A 19,252-nucleotide genomic window follows, 5' to 3' on the forward strand; every position below is an offset into this window, starting at 1 on the left:
CCTCCCTCGCTCCCTCTCTCTCTCTCTCTTCCTCTCTCAAAAATAAATAAGCGTTAAAAAAAAAAAAAAAAGAAACAAGGAGGAGCTGGGTCAGGTGTTCCCACTCAGATTTCCCCCTGGACACAGCAACTCTCGTATGCACTCATGTGTCTTCTCACCATGGTTAACGTGGCTGACCTTCAGTGCACAAGCTTCCCGACGCCGGTTCTAGAGGACCCGACGTGCTATTGACGAAAGGGCGTCACCCAACTGGGGACAGGTCAGCCTCTCTTGGCCTTGGCTTCCTCTGTTGGAAAAATGAGGGGCGTAATGCCCACCTTGCATGGTGAAATGGGGTGAGGGCTGAGGGATGATGGGAGGTCCATGGAGAGCACCCTTCCTTCCCACCTGAGTTTGGGACCACTCAAGAGACGCCCTGGGGCTCAGGCACGTGGAAGTGAAAGTATCCGCTTTGTTGCAAGAACTTGGCTTTCGTTCTGCACCCAAGGGCTTGCTAATACTTTGGCTTTGAAATGGAATCACCCTAAGGATATGGGGTCACCTTGCAAGCCCCCTCTCCATTGGCCAGGTCTCTGGCCATTACAGGGAGCAGACCGAGTGTAAACCCTCTGTGGGAAGACCCAGAAGCCCGGCGGGAACCCAGAAGGAGCCGAGCTGAGCCCACTGGCAGCTGCTTCCCAACAGCTCACCAGACGGTTCACTTCTCCCTGCACAGGAGTGAGGCTTTGGAGGGAGACTGGGAGAGTCGCTCTCAGGCCAGTGGGAGGTCCTGGTCTCTGGGAGGAGGGGGGAGGCCAGAGCAAAGGAGGCTCCGATAAGCAGTGACTTCGACCAAATGCAGAGCCCAGCACCCAGCAGAGACTTGCCTCTAGTCATCCCTCCACCTTCCCTGTCTCCTTCCGTGCTGCCTTCCCCCTCGCCCCAGCCTCCTGTGGAGGGAGTAACAGATTAACTTAACGCGCCACCCAGGCCACGGGTACTCTGTTTGTGACCCATTCATTCCGAGTGTATGATGCTCTGGGCAATGTGCTAAACGCAGGGGACAGTGTCAAACAGGCCTGATCCCTGTGCACGGAGATGGCTGGCTGGTGGGGAGAAGACACCAGGAGACAGACAGAGGGTCCCCGAGCCACGAGGAAAGTGCTGCCAGAGCCTCAGGCAGGGATTCTAGATTCTGGAGATGGGTTGTGTTAGTTCAATTCCCAGCTCTTCCATTTCCTGGGGAAATGTTCTTTAACCTCCCTGAGCCTCCGTGTCCAGGTCTGTCCAAGGTGGCTCCCGATAGTACCTACCTCAAAGGGCTGTTGGGAGAATAAAATGAATTAACACACATAAAGCATGTAGAACAGTACCTGGCCCATGGTAGGCGCCTTATCAGTGCTATTATAGGGCACCAAGGACCAAAAGGAGTGTCCCCCAACTCAGTCTTTCAGGGTTAGGGAGGAGGACTTCTAAGAACAGGAGCATGAATCTAAACCATGGTTTCTCAACCACAGCACTGTGGACATTTGGGGCCAGGCCATTCTTTGTGTGAGGGGCCACCCTGTGCCTTGGAGAAGGCTTAGCAGCATCCTTGGCCCCTACCCACTAGATGCCAGTAGCACTCCTCCCAGTTGTGACAACCCAAAGCATCTCCAGACGTTGTTCCGTGTCCCAGGGGAGCAGCGTTGCCCCCGGTTGGGAACCGCTGCTCCGCACTGAGAAGAGAAGGGTGGACGAGAGCAGAGAGGTGGTGGCAGGGACCATATTGAGCTCCTTGGGAACGCGGGAGCGCGGGGTCCACGTCCAGGGTGAATCTGGATCCGCAGCAGTGGGTTGATCCAGGGCACTAGTCGTGGCCATGACATCAAATCCCAGCCCCTTCTGATGACCCCAAACTCGGGCGAGCCATCGAGGGCGACCTCTTCCACTGACTCCCAGCTTCTGGCACCGGGCTGATGCGTGAGAGAAGCCTTCTGAGGATTCGTGGATGCGTGGGCCATCCCACACTTGGGACGCGGTCCCTGAGGGCATTCACCGGGTGTCTCCTCTAGATGTGTCTTTCGGGTAAGAAAGCTCTTCCGTGAGCATGACACCAGACCACCTCTCTTTTCTCCATGAGGTGCTGCTTTTACAGACTCGGACCTTGATGCCTTCAGTGTCTCTTGAACATCGCACAAAAAAATCCCTGTTAAGCATGTTACTCTGTGGAGGTACTTCATGCAGATCGTTGTTTGCCACATTTCAAAATGCCATCGTTGTAAGAATCTAGTGGGAGGAGGTTCCTTCTGGCTTCGTACCAGGAATAATCATGCTTTTCCTAAACAACTGATTTCTTGTTTCCACGTTGACCCTGGATCATAAGGCTGATCGTGTTTCTCTGCTTGCCAGAAAGGTCAGACACACATTTATGGCCTGTTTGGGGCCAACGCACGAGCTCGCTGACCATGAATTGGGGTATTTTTGCCTGCTTACAGTTTCTTGAATCCCTTTTTTATTCTTTGACCCGATCTATGGCTTACTTACTTTTAATTTTGTTAAGTGATATGTATTTTGCAAGTAACCTTTAAAGCTTTTTGGAGCAAGATTGGAAATTAAGGAACAAATTTTTTTTAAACCAGACACAGGGTTCTGCGTGCTGGTATATTTCCGCATCCAAGCCAAAACTGGTGCCTTCCAAACTCCTGAACTTCTTTGATGTTGGAAGGAGAGCCTAAGTGATTTCTCCATGGCTCAGGGTTACCAGGATAGAGTGCAGGTTTCTCATTTGTGATCTCCATTTCCATGTCAATGTGCAGCATTATTGTGAGAACATACTTATCATTCCAGCCCAAGAGGAGGCAAAAGGAAGCATTGCACAAAGCTGCAGAGATAAATGAAAGGTCATTTTCTGTTCTCCAATAACAGTGCTGAGTCTCCTTGGGGATGTAGAGTCCATGGCCCAGGGCAAAAACTGGATCTGTGGCGAGAGAAAGCCACAACAACCTGAGTTATTGGTTAAATTTCTGTTCTCTTCGCATGTTGGATTTCGTCTTAATATTCACTCCGGTCTGCAAGTTTCTCTCCTAGAAATTCACGTTGCCCCTCCAAAGAGTTCTGCCGGAATATCGAATGAGATGCCCTTTGACAGTTTAGCTGTGAACAAGGGTGCAGAACTCAACTGGTTATTCATGTGATGTTTCAATAGTCCTTCAACTCTCAGAATACAAATTGGGCATCTGTAGGAGGCATTTAGAGCTAATTCCTGTGGTTCCTTTTTGAGCATCTGAACCCTCCTCTCCAGTAGCAAATACGCAGAGAGATGTACCAGCTGACTCTTTGGGTCCCAAATGACAGAAAGACCGTGTCAAGTAGCTTAGGTCAGAAGGCGCGTCATTGTGCATGGTAAGTGTAAGGTTCAGGCTTCTGTCCAGGCTGGAGCCAGCATCTCCAACAAGGCTTCTCTCTGTGTTTAGCCCTCACCCTGTTTGACCCTCTGCCGCTTCCCGCTGCAGGTGGGTTGTACCCCCATTTGGGGCAAGAGGGTTTCACAGCGTCTAGCCTGGCAAGCCCAGAGGAGAAGGCTTTTATTTCATCCGTCTCAGGGAGCACCCCAAGGGGTCCTGATGAACTGACACCAGCAGCCAGGGGACGTGTGTAAACACCTCCTAGTCAGCCGGGGCCATTCATCTGCTCATCTCGTTGCTGAAGGGGAGGAGCGGGAGTCATCAGACAGCGCCAGCAGGAGCCCCTGAAGTGAGAGGGAGAATCCCCAGCGAACCCGAAGTGTGGGCATGACAGGCATTTTGAGACCAGACTTTCCACAAACTAGCGATGCTTTTCACAGACGCTTCTTGAATGGAGACAAAGAGCCCCACTTCATCGTAGAGTCCGGTATTACCATGATGCCAAATCTGGGCCAGCGCAGTGGCAGGTAGGAAAACGTGGGCTAGTGCCATCGGAACACTATGCAAAATCCTAAATGAGATATTGGCCGCTTGAATCCAGGAAGCACACCCAGGTTGGGGGAGCACAGTGCGTGCGTCACAGCACCACCTAGTGGTGTGTGGTTGTAAATGCGCTGGGAAGAGACTGGGTCTGGGGTCCGTGTGCCCGTCGTCTTGCTGACTCGCTGGGTCCCTTCTTCCCTCTGGGCCCCAGTTTCCTCTTCTGTTGAACGAGGGGAAGAGCCTGGATGTCCCAGGTCTAATCTCCCAGGGTCTGAGTCAAAGGTCTAAGCTCCCATGAAAACAGTCTGTCATTCTGTGGTTATATCTCAGGATTCCCTTAACTTCCCACGGTTCTGTATGGAATGTGAAAACATTTTACAAGGGTGAGATTCCTCTTTCGAGGTTTGAACACCATCCTGAGGTTCTATATATTGGATCTTTAGTCCTGAGGAAGCCTGAATGCATTTCATAAAAACGAATTGAGTAATGTGTCATTCTCTGTTGCTGAAACAAACAAACGGACAACCCCCCCCCAAAAAAACCTCCCAAGCTGCCGGTCGCTGCTGGCTGTCCCTGGTTGCTCAGCCAGGGCGGTTGGCTGGAGCTCCTGTTTTCCTTCTCGTGGCCTCTCTGTGGGGCTTGGGCTCTGGCCGGGTCCTGGAAGGCAGTTCGAGTAGAAGCTGCTGGTTCCCTTCAGGCCTGGACGCAGACTTGCCAGAACATCACTGCATTCAGTGGGCACAGAACCAGGCTCCGTGTGGGGAGTCGCGTGTGGTGGGAGGGAAGAGAGGGACGTCGGGGAGGGGGGTGCAGCTTTGGAGAGTACCTACCTCAGGTCCCAAAAACACCTAGTTAAAGCAGGTACTAAAGACAAAGTAATGTATACACTGGACTATTACTCAGCCATTAAAAAAAAAAATGAATGAAGTCCTGCCATTTGCAACAACATGGATGGATCTAGAAAGTATTATGCTAAGTGAAATTAGTCAGGGAAAGACCAGTACCATATGATTTCACTCCGATGTGGAATTTAAGAAACAAAGCAAACAAGCAAAGGAAGAAAAAAAAGAGGGAGAGAGACAGACCAAGAAACAGACTCTTAACTGTAGAGAACGAACTTACGGTCACCAGAGAGCAGGTGGTTGGGGGGCTGGGGGAGATGGGGGATGGGGATTAAGGAGGACACTTTGTTGTGATGAGTACCTGGTGTGTCGAAGTGTTGAATCACTAGATTGGACACCTGAAACTGACACTACACTGTATATTAATCAACCGGAATTTAAATAAAAACTTAAAAAATTTTTCTTTTCTACTTTTAAAGTTTATTGATTTATTTTGAGAGAGACAAGAGAGAGCGCTCAAGCAGGGCAGAGAGAGAGGGAGACAGAGAATCCGAAGCAGGCTCCAGGCTCCGAGCTGTCAGCACAGAGCCCGACACGGGGCTCGAGCCCACGAACCGCGAGATCGTGACCCGAGCCGAAGTCGGACGCCCAACCGACTGAGCCCCCCGGGGGCCCCTAAAACATCTTAAAACTTAAAGTCATGTGTTGATGTCTGGCATTGGTTAAAATGCCATTTGTCTGCGAGAGCCCTGTGACTTCGGTGACACCAGTGCGTCTCTCTGAGCCTCGGGTGACGCTTCTGTAAAACTGGGGCATCGGTCCAGAGGACGTTGGAGCACCTCTGTCCCCTAACCTGCTCTGTCCCTCTGCGCTCCTAGGTACTCCTTCCAGGACGAGGAGGACATGTTCATGGTGGTGGACCTGCTCCTGGGCGGAGATCTGCGTTACCACCTGCAGCAGAACGTCCACTTCACGGAGGGGGCGGTGAAGCTGTACATCTGCGAGCTGGCGCTGGCCCTGGAGTATCTGCAGAGGTTCCACATCATCCACAGGTGCCTGGGCTGCCGGAGGGGTGCCTGGGGGCCATGGCCCACTGGGAGGCCGGGCGGGGCATTTCCTCACCAGCGTCTGTCCGAAGGGGCAGCGGGTGGAGCTCAGGAACATCAGAACAGCTTCTTCCCGCCCTTACATCCTCTACAGACGGCCCGCTCCCCTGTCACCTGCGTCCGAGGCCACCACCCCCCCACAGAGAGACGCGGCTGGTGGTTGGCCTTTGCTTCTCCGTTGCTACGTGACTTCAGGAGGCTGGAATGTTCTGGCCGCCCAGTCTCACATTAGAAAGGTCCCGTGGCGTTAGTTGGGAGTCTGAGGGAATGTACTGTCTTCCTTTCCATACGTGAAATCGGTGCTGTGCCGCGGGGAGGATTTCTTTCTCCTGGGAACGCCTCGGAGCTGGCCCTGGGCTCTGGGTATAAGCTCTGGGTTTCTGCTCCTTGCTCAGAACCCTTGCTTCCCGCTGCCCGTGCACAGCTCTGGCACTCCAAGCAGGCCGGCAAAGCAAGTTTGTCTGCAGAGGCAGGAGGCCAGCCAGAGGCTTCCCAAAGTGATGGTGTCCCAAGCAAAGTCTTCTCGCTCTTTCCAGAGGAGGGGGCTGGCGTGAGTGGCTCCAGATTTGTTCACCTTGGGTCTTGCGCCGTGCCTCACTGCTCTTCTTGTGACATATGTGATTTTGGAAGACATGACAAAGAAAGACTTGACCTTCTAGGTAACGATGGTAGACTAAGCATGCACACACACATACACACACAAACACATCTACATTGTGTTCCTCCTGGAACTCCAGTAAAACGGCAGCAAGAAGGTTCGATAAATGACAAACTCACAAAGATGGGGAAGACTAAAGGGGAGACTAGAGAAAAACATGGCGGGGGGAGGTTCTGAAGGAAAACGGAGAGTGGTGGATGATTAGTGTCCAAGAACGTAAATTCCAGGTTGTCACTGGGGACAGCCGAGCGCTGATGGACGCTGAAGAGTGCTCCCTAGGGGCAGGGACTGACAGTCATCAGTATATATGGAAGGAAGAAGGGAAGTAAAAAGGAGGCTAAAGTAAGGTGAACTGTTTGAAAGCCTTTTAGGAAGTGTTGAGAACCCAGAGCTGCTTGTCCATTGTGAATAACTCGATGGCTGAGGAATCGTCTGAGTAATTTTGCCCAAGCAGACAAATAATGTTTGCTCCCTAAAGATGCAAAAATTAGCGAGGGTTTGCACTGAAGTACACCAAGCTTACTTGAGTTAGGACATTGTATTGAAAAGAGTATATCGGGAGACCTGGGTGGCTCAGTCGGTTGAGCGTGTGGCTCTTGATTTCAGCTCAGGTCACCATCTCGCCCTTGGTGAGTTCAAGCCCTGCGTCACGCTGTGTGCTTGACACCGCGGAGCCTGCTTGGGATTCTATGTTTCCCTCTCTCTCTCTGCCCGCCCCCACTCGTGCTCTCTCTGTCTCTCCAAATAAATAAATAAGCTTAGAAGGAAAGAGTATACCAACCAGATGCTAAAATACACAACCTCTCCCCATGCCAGCTGGGCTCCAAGAGTGGCATGTTCAGACCTTCCTCCAGGCAGGAAACTGTGATTTCAGTGAGGGGTGATCCAAGAGCAAAGAGACTTGACTTCACAGCTTCCCCACCACCACTTAGCACGTAGTTCACAGCCAACAACCCCACTCATTTGTCGTAAGCTGCCAACTAGGTAACCGATGACCAAGGGTTATAAGACATATGGAAATCTCCTGGCACAAACAGTGAGGTCCAAACAATGAAATGGAAAGAGGAAAAACAAATCTTGGAGTAAATAGACACCATGCGAGGAGGAGAAAATAGCAAAATAACCGTGGTCAGTATTTCCAGAGGGATAAAAAGATTTTTGCAATTACATAATAAGAAATGTATATATAATAAGAAATACATAATAAGAATCACCATGTTTATTTAAAATTTGGAAAACATTGGAGCTCTTCTAAATTAAAAATGTGACAGTAGAAATGAAAAACTCAAAAGATGCGTTAGAAGACAAAGTTGACATCCCTCATAATATAGAAAGATAAATAGAAAATACGAGAGGGGTGCCCGGGTGGCTCAGTTGGTTAAGTGTCTGACTTCGGCTCAGGTTATAATCTCACAGTTTGTGAGTTCAGGTCCCACGTCAGCCTCTGTGCTGACAGCTCGGAGCCTGGAGCCTGCTTACGATTCTTTGTCTCCCTCTCTCTGCCCCTCCCCTTCTCTCTCTCTCTCTCTCTCTCTCTCTCTCTCTCTCTCTCCCCCCCCCCCTCTCTCTCTGTGTGTCTCTCTCTCTCTCTCTGTGTCTCTCTGTCTCTCTCTCAAAAATAAATAAACATTAAAAAATTTAAAAAAATGAAAATACAAAAGGAAATAGAAGAAAATGAGACAACCGTCTGGTAATCCTAACCTCAGATGAGAGAGAGACAAGAGAGAAAACATAGTGGGAGAAATGATCAATGAAATAATTATTGAATATCTCCTGGACCTGAAAGAGCCGAGTTTCCAGATTGAAAGATGCCCATCAGGACAAACCCCAGGTCCCATAAGCTTCCACAGATGAACAGCAGGTGATAAAGGCTGAGGAATCAGACGTGTTTGGGGTTTATCAGGTGCTAGAAGGCAGTGGACACATGCTCTCAATCAAGTGTGAGGGTGTACATTTCCAGAAGTTCAGGGTCTCCAAAAAACGTACCTTACATTTCCTTTTTCTCAAGGAACTATCAGAAAAAGAGGTGGACTCCACTAAAATAAAGGAATAAATCAGGAAGGGGGAAGGAATGGAAAATGTGTGGCTCCAGCAGAGGAGAGAGGCATAGGGAGTCTCCAGGATGGTGATAAAGGGAGGTCCCAGGATGTCGGTTGTGCCCACGGTGTAGACCCTGATCAGTGCCGACTGGAGTGGATCGAAATACCCTGGGTCAGACTTCTCCAGGAATCATGGGCTGATGGGATTCCTGATGCCTCTGGATGCCTTGAGAGGAAGTTGTTTAGTTGGTGAAACATCTGAAGTTGAATAAATGAGAAGTTTAGGAAAAAGCTCAACAATACGTAAAAGACAGGTATTAACTCTAGGGAATGGAAGCATTGTACAGGATGCTGTCTGTTTGTAGCACAGCTTATTACGTGAATTTGCTCCATACAATCATAATCAGTGCAGCCCTGAAGGTCAGTCTAACCAGAAATACAACACTCCACTGGGGAATGGCTGGAGGGGAAGATGACCGTGTCTTCTGGGGGCTGGGGGCATAGGGGGGAAGAGTGTTACATCCTCATTTTCCACAGTGGGAGGCCAATAGATGGAGCCTGAAATGCAAAAGTTATCTATTATTTAGAGAAAAGGAGCTATGTCTACCAAAATTGTCACCTGGACAGGATGGATGGATGGATGGATGGATGGATGGATGGATGGATGGAGAGAGAGAGAGATGGGGAGAAAGTGATAGGGGTTGTTTCTATATTAGATCACTTTCAGAACCATTGATTCCTTGGTTATTTGCATCCCTAATTTTGATACAAATGGCTAACATCACACAACGAACAAGATCAGGAAGGAGGAAGAGGAAGTTATGGTAGTAGTTGTACGTAGTCGTAAAGGGGTTGTTCAGTGTAATGCCGCGTGTTCGCTGCAGGCCTGCTGTCCATTTATGTGGCCATTCATCGGCCTTTGCACGCAGCAACCCTGGCTCCAGACTCTGTGTCTGTAAGCACTGTGCTGTATTTGTTGAGGAAGGTCACCCCATGCCGCCGTCGCCTCTGTGCACTGGCAGGGTTCTTTGAAGGTGCTCAAAGGACCACGTTCTTGGCCGGTCTGTTTTACAAACGGCATTCGTGAATTATCACTGCCGCTGCTGCACTAGTGTGCAAAAGATGATCAGTTGGCCTCGTTTGCCCCAGACACGGAGTCACGTGGACGTTGGTGAGATATGGGTGCCAGCCTCCCAGAGCAGAGCCAAAGATAGGCAGGAACTGGAACTGTGACATATGAGCGTGATGGTGGGAACCACGTTTTCATTTCAGCCAGTGTTTTTAAGTCACTGTACTTAAAAATCAGATCATCTGCCCTCAGACTCCAGATCTACCCTGGAGAAAAGGAGAGAGCTCACAACTTAGAGAAATGTTTAAAAATCCACCTACCTTACCATTTCTAAAACGGTAGACTTGGCAGGGATTTGAGTCCACTTTTTTCCCTCCTGTGTAATTCAGCAAGTCCCTTTATCAATGTGCGTTCAGACTTGAAATTATGGGCTGTACACGCTGGGCATAAGGATATATGATAATGCTGTGCAGTGTGTTGCGTTCATTCAACAGATGAATTTATGAATCTCCCGCTCCTTCCGTGCTAGACATTGCCATCGCCACATTTTTTTAAGTAAGCTCCCCACCCAGGGTGGGGCTCAAACTCATGACCCTGAGATTAAGAGTCGGCAGATGCGCCGCCTGCCAGCTGAGTCAGCCAGACGTCCCCTGCTGCCATATTTATACAGACAAATGGATGTTGCTTTCTTGAAAGTTGCCACACGTGAAAGTTGTAGAATCATTCTGCCAATGCAGGCCTCGGTTGGATCACCAGAAACTTGTATCTTCCGTCTTGGTGGCCTTGGGCAAGTTACTGAACTCCAGCTGCTTAACTTATTTGGACCTCAGTTTTCAAATCTGTAAAACGGACCTGATGATGCCGACTTCATTGGGCTGCTGTGCAAATTCCATGAGCAAGAGGTCATAAAGCATTTAGCTCTGCCTGGCATCTTGTAGCAGCTTCATTCTCTTTCCTTTGTCTGGAGAACTGACTACGGAACCTGGTGTTTAATCTTTTCTCATATCCTCGGTGGTGACAAATCTCCCACCTTTGAGGATGGCGTTATAGATCTATAGAAAGCACAAGGTATTTCGGAGTATACCCCTTGAGTTTGAAAGTGTCTGAGTAGGGGAATATCATTTAGTGTTGAAAACAAACCGTTGTTCTCAAGCAATTGGAGATCTACTTTTTAGAGTGTATGTGTCGGTCCTTCGTTCTTCAACCAGGAAGATGGCCAGCCCTTGGGAAAAAATGATGAGCAGCTCTCCTAGGTGGAAGAGGCAACCATTCTGGGGGTCAAATTATTGCAATTCAAGATGGGGACCCACACCAGAGGGCCACACAGTGGCTACGGGAGCCCCGAGGAAGGCACCCAGCCCAGACTGGGATGCAGGGTGGGGCAGGGAACACAGAGGAAGCTGGGGAGGCTTCCTCTGGGACATTCGACTTGTAGTGATTTGAGGACAAGGAGGGATTAGCCCCAAGGAGGAATACAGGAGGCACCGGGCAGAAGCACCTGGATGTGGGAGGCCTGGGCAGAGGCGGGGGCAGGGGAATGGGGGGGAGAGCCTGCCCTGCTCAGGTTGGTGAGGAACACACCCTGAGGCCCTTGTTGGTGTCATCCACAGATGGGCTGAAGCTTGGCAGTGACATGGCCCAGCTGGTAATTGAGAATGGCCTTTCTGAAGGCCCCAAAAGCACTTCCCAAGAAGGATCTTCAGCCAGGGCAGGGTCACTGGACAAGGTGTCCAGAAGGACCAATCATACAAGATCAAATGAATGGCAAAAGTCACAATGAATCAAGTTTATTGAACTTCTGTATGTCGGGACACATATACATATATACACACATATGCACACACGTGTGTTTATGTGTATGTGTGCATATGTATGCAAATGTGTGTGTTGGATAGATAGATAGATAGATAGAGCACACACAAATATCAGCTTATTTAATCCTGGCATCAATCAAATGGGCTAGGGGCACCTGTGTGGCCCAGTTGGTTAAGCATCTGACTCTTGGTTTCAGCTCAAGTCATAATCTGAGGGCTCGAGGGTTTGAGCCTCGCTTTGGGTTCTGTGCTAACAGCACTCTCTCTCTCCCTCTCTCTCCCTCTCCCTCTCCCTCTCTCCCTCTCTCTCTCAAAATAAACTCAAAAAATAAAATGGGCTAGGTGCTACAACCAGCATTTTGCAGAGAGATTGGGTGATTTGCCCCCTGCCCCCAACTGGAGATGGTGGAACCAGGGTTAAGCCAAGACAGTCTGACCCCAGATCCCATGCCGATCCCCGCCACGCCATTTATTGTTCAGATTGCCTTGAACTGCTTACAGCGTGCTGATATGAATGAATGTTCATGCACGTATAAGCGTGAACATAAGCACTTGAGAATCTAACGACAGATGCCCCCAAGGCAGGCTCTGTTCCATGGGCGTGTGAAGCTTCTGGTGGTTGAGGTCCTACCCCCAAGTCACACTGTTAAAAAGCAGCGGGATTGCGGTTCAAAGTTGGAATATGGCTTGTAGTCAGAGTCTCTCTCCATCACACCTTACTGCCTTCCCAGACGCAAGAGGCAAGCTGAGGTTATGTCCTGACTAACTGATGTCCTGTCTGGGCAACCCCTAGACAGAGCCAGAATAAGGACCAGACGCTCCCTTCCTCAGAGGGCGTCCCCACTGCCTTTATCCCGTGCCCCACCCTGCTAAGCCCACCGTCCACTTCTTCCCTGGGATGCAATCCCAGCTGGGTGACTGAGTCATTTACCACGTTTCTAGGTAACCAGAGAATAAACCTGCCTGTCTGCCCACTCCCTGGAGGCAGATATCTTTTCTACCTTGTTCATCTTTGGATTTTCAACACCTGACTCGTTGCCCAGCATGACCATTTACTGAATCAGTGAAGTAATGATGAAAGGAAGGAAAGACAGACTTCCTTGAAATCACTCACAAATACAAGTTCCCATTCGATAAGTCCATCTCCATTCCTTGCTCTGCTTCCTGTAACTTTTCTGCCCGTGGGTCCCTTGACATCTGAGACGCCAGCCTCTCCAAGGTCTCTGCTGGGGCCCAAAGTCGTGGGCCACAGACGTGCAGCTCCTTTGAAATCTCATGTTTGAGGGTAAAAACGTCTTGATGTTTTCCTGTCTACCCCATTATGTAGTTGTGATTCTTTTGATGTATGATAGTTTACTTTTCATCCAAAAAAAAAAAAAAGGAGGAAATGAATAGTAATGGCTTCTTAGAGTCTCCGTGGTCCGTGGTAGATGCTGTGGCATTCCGTCCATCCACTCGGGGAAAATGAGCCGATTGGAAGGGAACTTGTGGCTCAGGTGAGGGTCAGGTCACCAGGAATTCTCTTCTCTTCTTGCTGTTTTAGGTCCAATTCTGTGGCACAAATACGAGCCTATGAAGGGCAACCCTTTGATTGGTGTTTTGAACCAAGAGGTGGTCTAAATGCTGACCAGAGTGGGTCTGGGGCAACATCTTCAAGCTCCCTTTGGAGAACATTTTCTCCAGTGGGGTGACTTCTATCAGATTTTGTTCTGCCTGCCTGAAACCCCCAGGACAGGGGGTTTTCCTCCCTTGGGAAGCTCTCCGGATGAAGTGTGGCTGGCCCGTACTGTGCATTCCTGTGCTTTCGGCCCTGATTTTGCCTCATGTGTAAATGAATGTACAGTCTCAACACTTAGCGGTCCCAGCGATGGCTCACCTCATCGGGCCCACAGTTGTCCTTCCTCCCAGGACAGGAGTCCCATCAGGTGCTAGAGAAACCTCTCCAGCCTTGCCTTGGAGTTGGGGGCTGAATGGACTCAGCCTTAACAAAATACCTGCTTACTGTCAGATTTTTCCCAGGAATAATTTGTTTGTAAAGTTTTTTACTTTGGGAAAAACCTTTTATCTCCAGGACCAATAATAGTTTAATCCTGAAACACCAGAAAGCTTCTTCCTTTAGTTAAACTAGCATTATCAACCCTTTTTGCTACAAATTGCTTAAAAGTATACAAATACTGAGTTTTATAAAATGTATCTTTTTTTGTCACTTCATTGAATACACTGAGGAAATAAAGAAGTGAATCCTTTTTTTTTTTTCAATTTTTGTTTTTACTTATTTGTTTTTGGTGTGGAGTGTAGGGTTACACCCAGATCTTATTTTTTTAATAAATAATATGTGTAATAAAGTTCAAAAGATTCAAAAGAATGTGCGTGAAAGATAAGGGACAATCCTTCCATTAGTGTGAGCATTTCCACTGATTGAAAGCACATGCCTTGGGGCACTTGGGTGGCTCAGTTAAGCATTCGCTTCTTGGTTTCGGCTCAGGTCATGATCTCACAGTTCGTGAGTTCAAGCCCCACGTTGGGCTCTGCGCTGACAACACGGAGCCTGCTTGGAATTCTCTCTCTCTCTCTCTCTCTCTCTCTCTCTCTCTCTCTCTCTCTCTGACACTCCCAACTCGCTCGCTCTTTTTGAAAATAAAGAAACCATTAAAATAAATCACATGCCTCAAACTCCCTCTTTAAGTTCACCGTTCATGTTTGCCACAGACAATTTTATCTTAAAAATATTAGCATGTAAGAAGGCACATACCCATGGGATTTTTGACATTTTGTGTCTTTGGGTGGGAATAAGATGAGAAAGTGAGTCCTTTCCAGGGCGGGGCTTGGAACTGAGCCTTGTTCACATTTATGTGCAGTTAGCATTTAAATGTAGTGGGTAGTCCCCATATTTAGAACACGTCATTGGAAGTTACAAAACAGAAACCAACGTGCTTCTCGGATGCTACCCCCATGATGGCCATCAACATTTGCCAGGCGCTTTGCATGTGGCAGCTCTGTTTAAAGTGCTTTGCAGGTGTGGCCACATCTAATCCCAAAAACAGCCAACTGAAGTGGGTCCCGTTATCAGCTGCCTTATACAGGCGAGACCACTGGGTCTCATGGAGAAAAAGTAACTTAACCTGGAAGCAAACAGTAGGTACCCCCCGCCCCGTCACCACACTCTCACTGATAGCCCACTTCTCCACTCATTTACAAGTAAAATCTGTCCACTACCCAAGCTTTCATGAAGGAAACGTCCTGTGACTAACGGATAGAAAGGCGAAACTCTTTGGCTTTTGCTCACACATGCAAATAAAACTTTTACTTTAAGTGACCATATGCAACCTCCTTCCTCCTTGAAGTTCTTGGCATTCCCTGGCGAGTTGCTTATTTTCTTGTGCGCACGGCACCAGCATCCAGTAGGTTTTGCATGAATTGATGGGGAGAGAAAGTGTGCCCTTAGTTTGCATTGCTTGTGTGTTTATGGTTTAAAAAAATTTTTTTTTGGTAAATAGACTCACAGTCTTAGGTTCATACCTTCTGGATTCTGTAAAGGTGAACTGAGAATTTGGGAAAATTGCCCATGTGCCTTTCCCAAGAAACTGTTTGCAACATGAGGCTGGGATGATGCTTTTCGTCGGCCCATCCCAGTGAATTGGGAAATCAAGTCTGTCCAAGTGATAGGAATAGAGATTATGCCAAGTGTGGAAATATGGCTGGGCTGCTCATCCCATGTCCTCCTTTGGCAAAGGCTCATAACTCATGTCATGGCAATGTAGGTGAAAGATGGGAAGAGCCAAGATTTTCTGAACCAGTGGCTTCAGGGGCTTTAGTTGAGTTGTGGGCAGTAGACTGCCCTTCTTGGCTCCCAGTTTGGGTCATATCTGATGACCAGTGGAATTTGTAAACAAACAAACCAAGCCTCTGACCTAAGCTTGCCGAGTGGTTGGATGCGGGAAATGTGATTGTGAGGAAGAGAAACCCAGACTCTGCACCTGACCGTAGGGTGAGGGGTCAAGGGCACCCCATGTGTAGGCAGGGTCGTGGTCCCCCACTCACCACCGTGAGGGCTGGCGCTGAGAGGTCTTGTGTCATGTGCCAGGTGCAAACAACCTTGGGCAAGTCCATTACCTCTCTGATTTGAGCTTGTCTCTCTTTTTTTTTTTTAATTTTTAAATCTTCATTTTTGAAAGAGAGAGACAGAATGCAAGCAGGGGCGGGGCAAAGAGAGAGGGAGACACAGAATTGGAAGTAGGTTCCAGGCTCTGAGCTGTCAGCACAGAGCCCGACGCAGGGCTTGAACTCACCAACCATGGGATCATGACCTGAGCTGAAGTCAGACACTTAACGGACTGAGCCACCCAGGTGCCCCAGGGCTTGTCTGTGTTAACAGGAGGAGTGATCTCCTCCCACAGGGTTACCGGGAAACTGAAAGATGTGGGGCTCACCTTAAACCCAGGGCAATCACATCTCGAATTACTTAATTGAATTACATCTTAAAAGACCTTATTGCCGAATAAGGTCACATTCACAGGTACCAGGGTTGGGACTTGGATATACCTTCTGGGGGCGGGAGGGCACAGTATAACCGACCGCAGTCACGTTCCAGCTCCAGGCCGCTCCCGTGCGAAGACACCACCCTTCTCTGGGTGACTTCTCCTCGGGGCATCCACGTGAGCTCTGTTCATACTTCAGTGAGGATTTTTCTCAGGCTAATTAATGTGTACAGGGCACCTGCTCCACAAGATGCTTTCAGAATCACCTCTTTCCTGGTTACCTAAAATAGGTCCTGGCACATAGTAGGTATTTATAAGTGTTTATACCTTCAATGAGAGAGTGAGGCCCAAGGAATTGAAAGAACATATCCTGAGACTTGGTTCTTTCTGCCCTGGCAGGCTTTGAAGTACATCGAATCTCTGGTTGACATTCATTGAGTTAGTAAGTACAGTGAAACCTTGGATTGTGAGTGACTTGTTCTGCGAGTGTTCCGCAGGACGAGCAAACATTTCTAATAACTTCTAACTTGATAAACGAGTGGTGTCTTGTAATACAAGTACTATGTGATGTCGAATGTCACATGACCACAACTGAGCCAATGATTCTCTCTCTCTCTCTCTCTCTCTCTCTCTCACTTACTGTGGGATTGTGGGTGATCGTCTCCCATGCTTGGATGCTCAGTCTCAGGTGTGGTGTTTGGCACAAATCAGTGATTTTTCAGAGCGTTGGAAGGTGCCCACAACTGACACTAGTGTATTTTTTTTTTTTGGTCACTTCGAAGCACCTGTGGACAGTCCTTTGCTTTTCCAGACAAGAGTGAGCTTAGAAGTGCTTTGCTCCGTTCTAGGTCAGGCTGCCTGCAGATAGAGACCCTTTCCTCTGCTGCCTTATTGCCGGTTACATTAAATGCAGTGCATGACAAGAGTTTATTAATACTGTAGTCAATATCCGCGAGAGCATAAACAAGGGCCCCCATGCAGAAGAAGATTCCATTGAGCTAATAGACAGCAGTGATTCCGTTAGTGATGCTGAAAGTCGTCCTACACAGTAACCCTCCTCTCTTGTCTCCCTCGCACCAGCCACGAAGGTTTTCAAAGGTAACTGCAGGTCAATTTATTTTTCTTTATATTTTGTATTTTCTTTATTATTTTGTATTGTGTTACAGTATTGGAACCATTTTTATGTGAATATTTTTGGGTTGTGGGACGAATCATCTGAGTTTTCATTTTTTCTTATGGGGAAATTCGCTTTGGTATACAACTGCTTTGGATTACAGGCATGTTTCCAGAACGAATTATGCTCGCAAACCAAGGTTTTACTATATTTAATTGGCACTTACTGTGTGCGGGACAGCGCGATAGAAACCCTGATACATAAGTATGTGGTCCCTTTCTTCAGAACCCAAATGCTTCTTAATTATGCACTGAGCACCTACTGTGCGCCTGCCCCCTGGCTCACGGCTGGATTAGGTGACAGACATAAATAATGACCATCTCAGCCAGTGTGGGAAGTGCTTGGTGAGAACCATGTGGAAAGCGATTCAGAACACAGAGGAGCCAGGATAAAATTTGTCCCTGAGGATCATCCAGACTTTTGGGGGGATAATGGTGCCTAGGTTGGGCTTTGCTTTTGGGTATTTCCCAAGACAAAGCATTCTAGAAAAACGTTCTCTGGGAAGTCTGAATCTATATTTGCTGGTGGCAAAAACTGTAACAACCCTTTTGGAAATATATTTGAGAATAAGTTTCAAGCACTTTGTGAATATTCATACACTTCAACCCACTGATTTCACTTCTTGGAATGTATGGTATGGCTCCAGTCTGGCCTGCATACGAGGTGTGAGGATATTTAACACAGCACTACTTATGATAATTGATCATTCTAAAATAACCCAAAGGAAAGAAATCGGCTTCGTAAACGGTATACCTCCCCTTTGAAGACTTGAGACGGTTGTGCACCCGTATGTATAACACTAACTGTGAAAACCCTGCAGTACTGGGGAGTCTGGGTGGCTTTAGTCGGTAAGTGTCCCACTCCTGATCTCAGCTCAGGCTTTGATCTCAGGGTCGTGAGTTTGAGCCCCGTGTTGGGCTCCACACTGGGCATGAAATATACTTAAAAAAAAAAAGAAAAGAAAACGAAGCAATATTAAAAGCAGTTATTGTTATGATCTTTAGAGAAAATTTATAGCTTATGAAATTGCGTAACACTGTTATCAAACAGAAAAAGATTCGAAGAAGGTTTCCCCTTGTGCTGGCATTGAACGGAGATTTCATCAAATCCCTTTCCTTCTTTTCTCCATTTTGAAATTTTCTGCAATGAGCTGGTTACCCTTCTCTTTTTTTTATTTGTATCTGGAATCTTTTTTTTTAATATCAAATTTATTGTCAGATTGGTTTCCATACAACAACCAGTGCTCATCCCAACAAGCGCCTTCCTCAATGCCCATCACCCACTTTCCCCTTTTCCCCACCCCCCCCCACCAATCCTCAGTTCTCAGTATTTAGGAGTCTTACAGTTTGCCTCCCTCCCTCTCTACTTTCCCCCTTTCCCCTCCCCCATAGTCTTCTGTTAAGTTTCTCAGGATCCACATAAGAGTGAAAATATATGGTATCTGTCTTTCTCTGTATGACTTATTTCACTTAGCATAACATTCTCCAGCTCCATCCACGTTGCTACAAAAGGCCGTATTTCATTCTTTCTCATTGCCACATAGTATTCCATTGTGTATATAAACCACAATTTCTTTACCCATTCATCAGTTGATGGACATTTAGGCTCTTTCCATAATTTGGCTATTGTTGAAAGTGCTGCTATAAACATTGGGGTACAAGTGCCCCTATACATCAGCACTCCTGTATCCCTTGGGTAAATTCCTAGCAGTGCTATTACTGGGTCATAGGGTAGATCTATTTTTAATTGTTTGAGGAACCTCCACACTGTTTTCCAGAGTGGCTGCACCAGTTTGCATTCCCACCAGCAGTGCAAGAGGGTTCCCGTTTCTCTACATCCTCGCCAGCATCTGTGGTCTCCTGATTTGTTCATTTTAGCCACTCTGACTGGCATGAGGTGATATCTGAGTGTAGTTTTGATTTGTATTTCCCTGATGAGGAGTGACATTGAGCATCTTTTCATGTGCCTGTTGGCCATCTGGATGTCTTCTTTAGAAAAGTGTCTATTCATGTTTTCTGCCCATTTCTTCACTGGATTATTTGTTTTTCAGGTGTGGTGTTTGGTGAGTTATTTATAGATTTTGGATGCTAGCCCTTTGTCCGATATGTCATTTGCAAATATCTTTTCCCATTCCGTTGGTTGCCTTTCAGTTTTGTTGATTGTT

General features: G+C 47.8%; 1 protein-coding gene across 2 annotated transcripts in view; it reads left to right on the top strand.

The window, feature by feature from the left end:
- STK32B (serine/threonine kinase 32B) overlaps window positions 1–19,252 on the top strand; it is a 398,879-nt gene that overhangs the window by 261,229 nt on the left and 118,398 nt on the right. For both annotated transcript variants that reach the window (XM_047857552.1, XM_047857553.1), the window contains exon 4: window positions 5,629–5,802. In XM_047857552.1, the coding sequence (XP_047713508.1) occupies window positions 5,629–5,802 (174 nt within the window). The remainder of the gene's footprint in view (window positions 1–5,628; window positions 5,803–19,252) is intronic.

This window comes from Prionailurus viverrinus, chromosome B1, assembly GCF_022837055.1.
Source record: "Prionailurus viverrinus isolate Anna chromosome B1, UM_Priviv_1.0, whole genome shotgun sequence".
Lineage (NCBI taxonomy): Eukaryota > Metazoa > Chordata > Mammalia > Carnivora > Felidae > Prionailurus > Prionailurus viverrinus.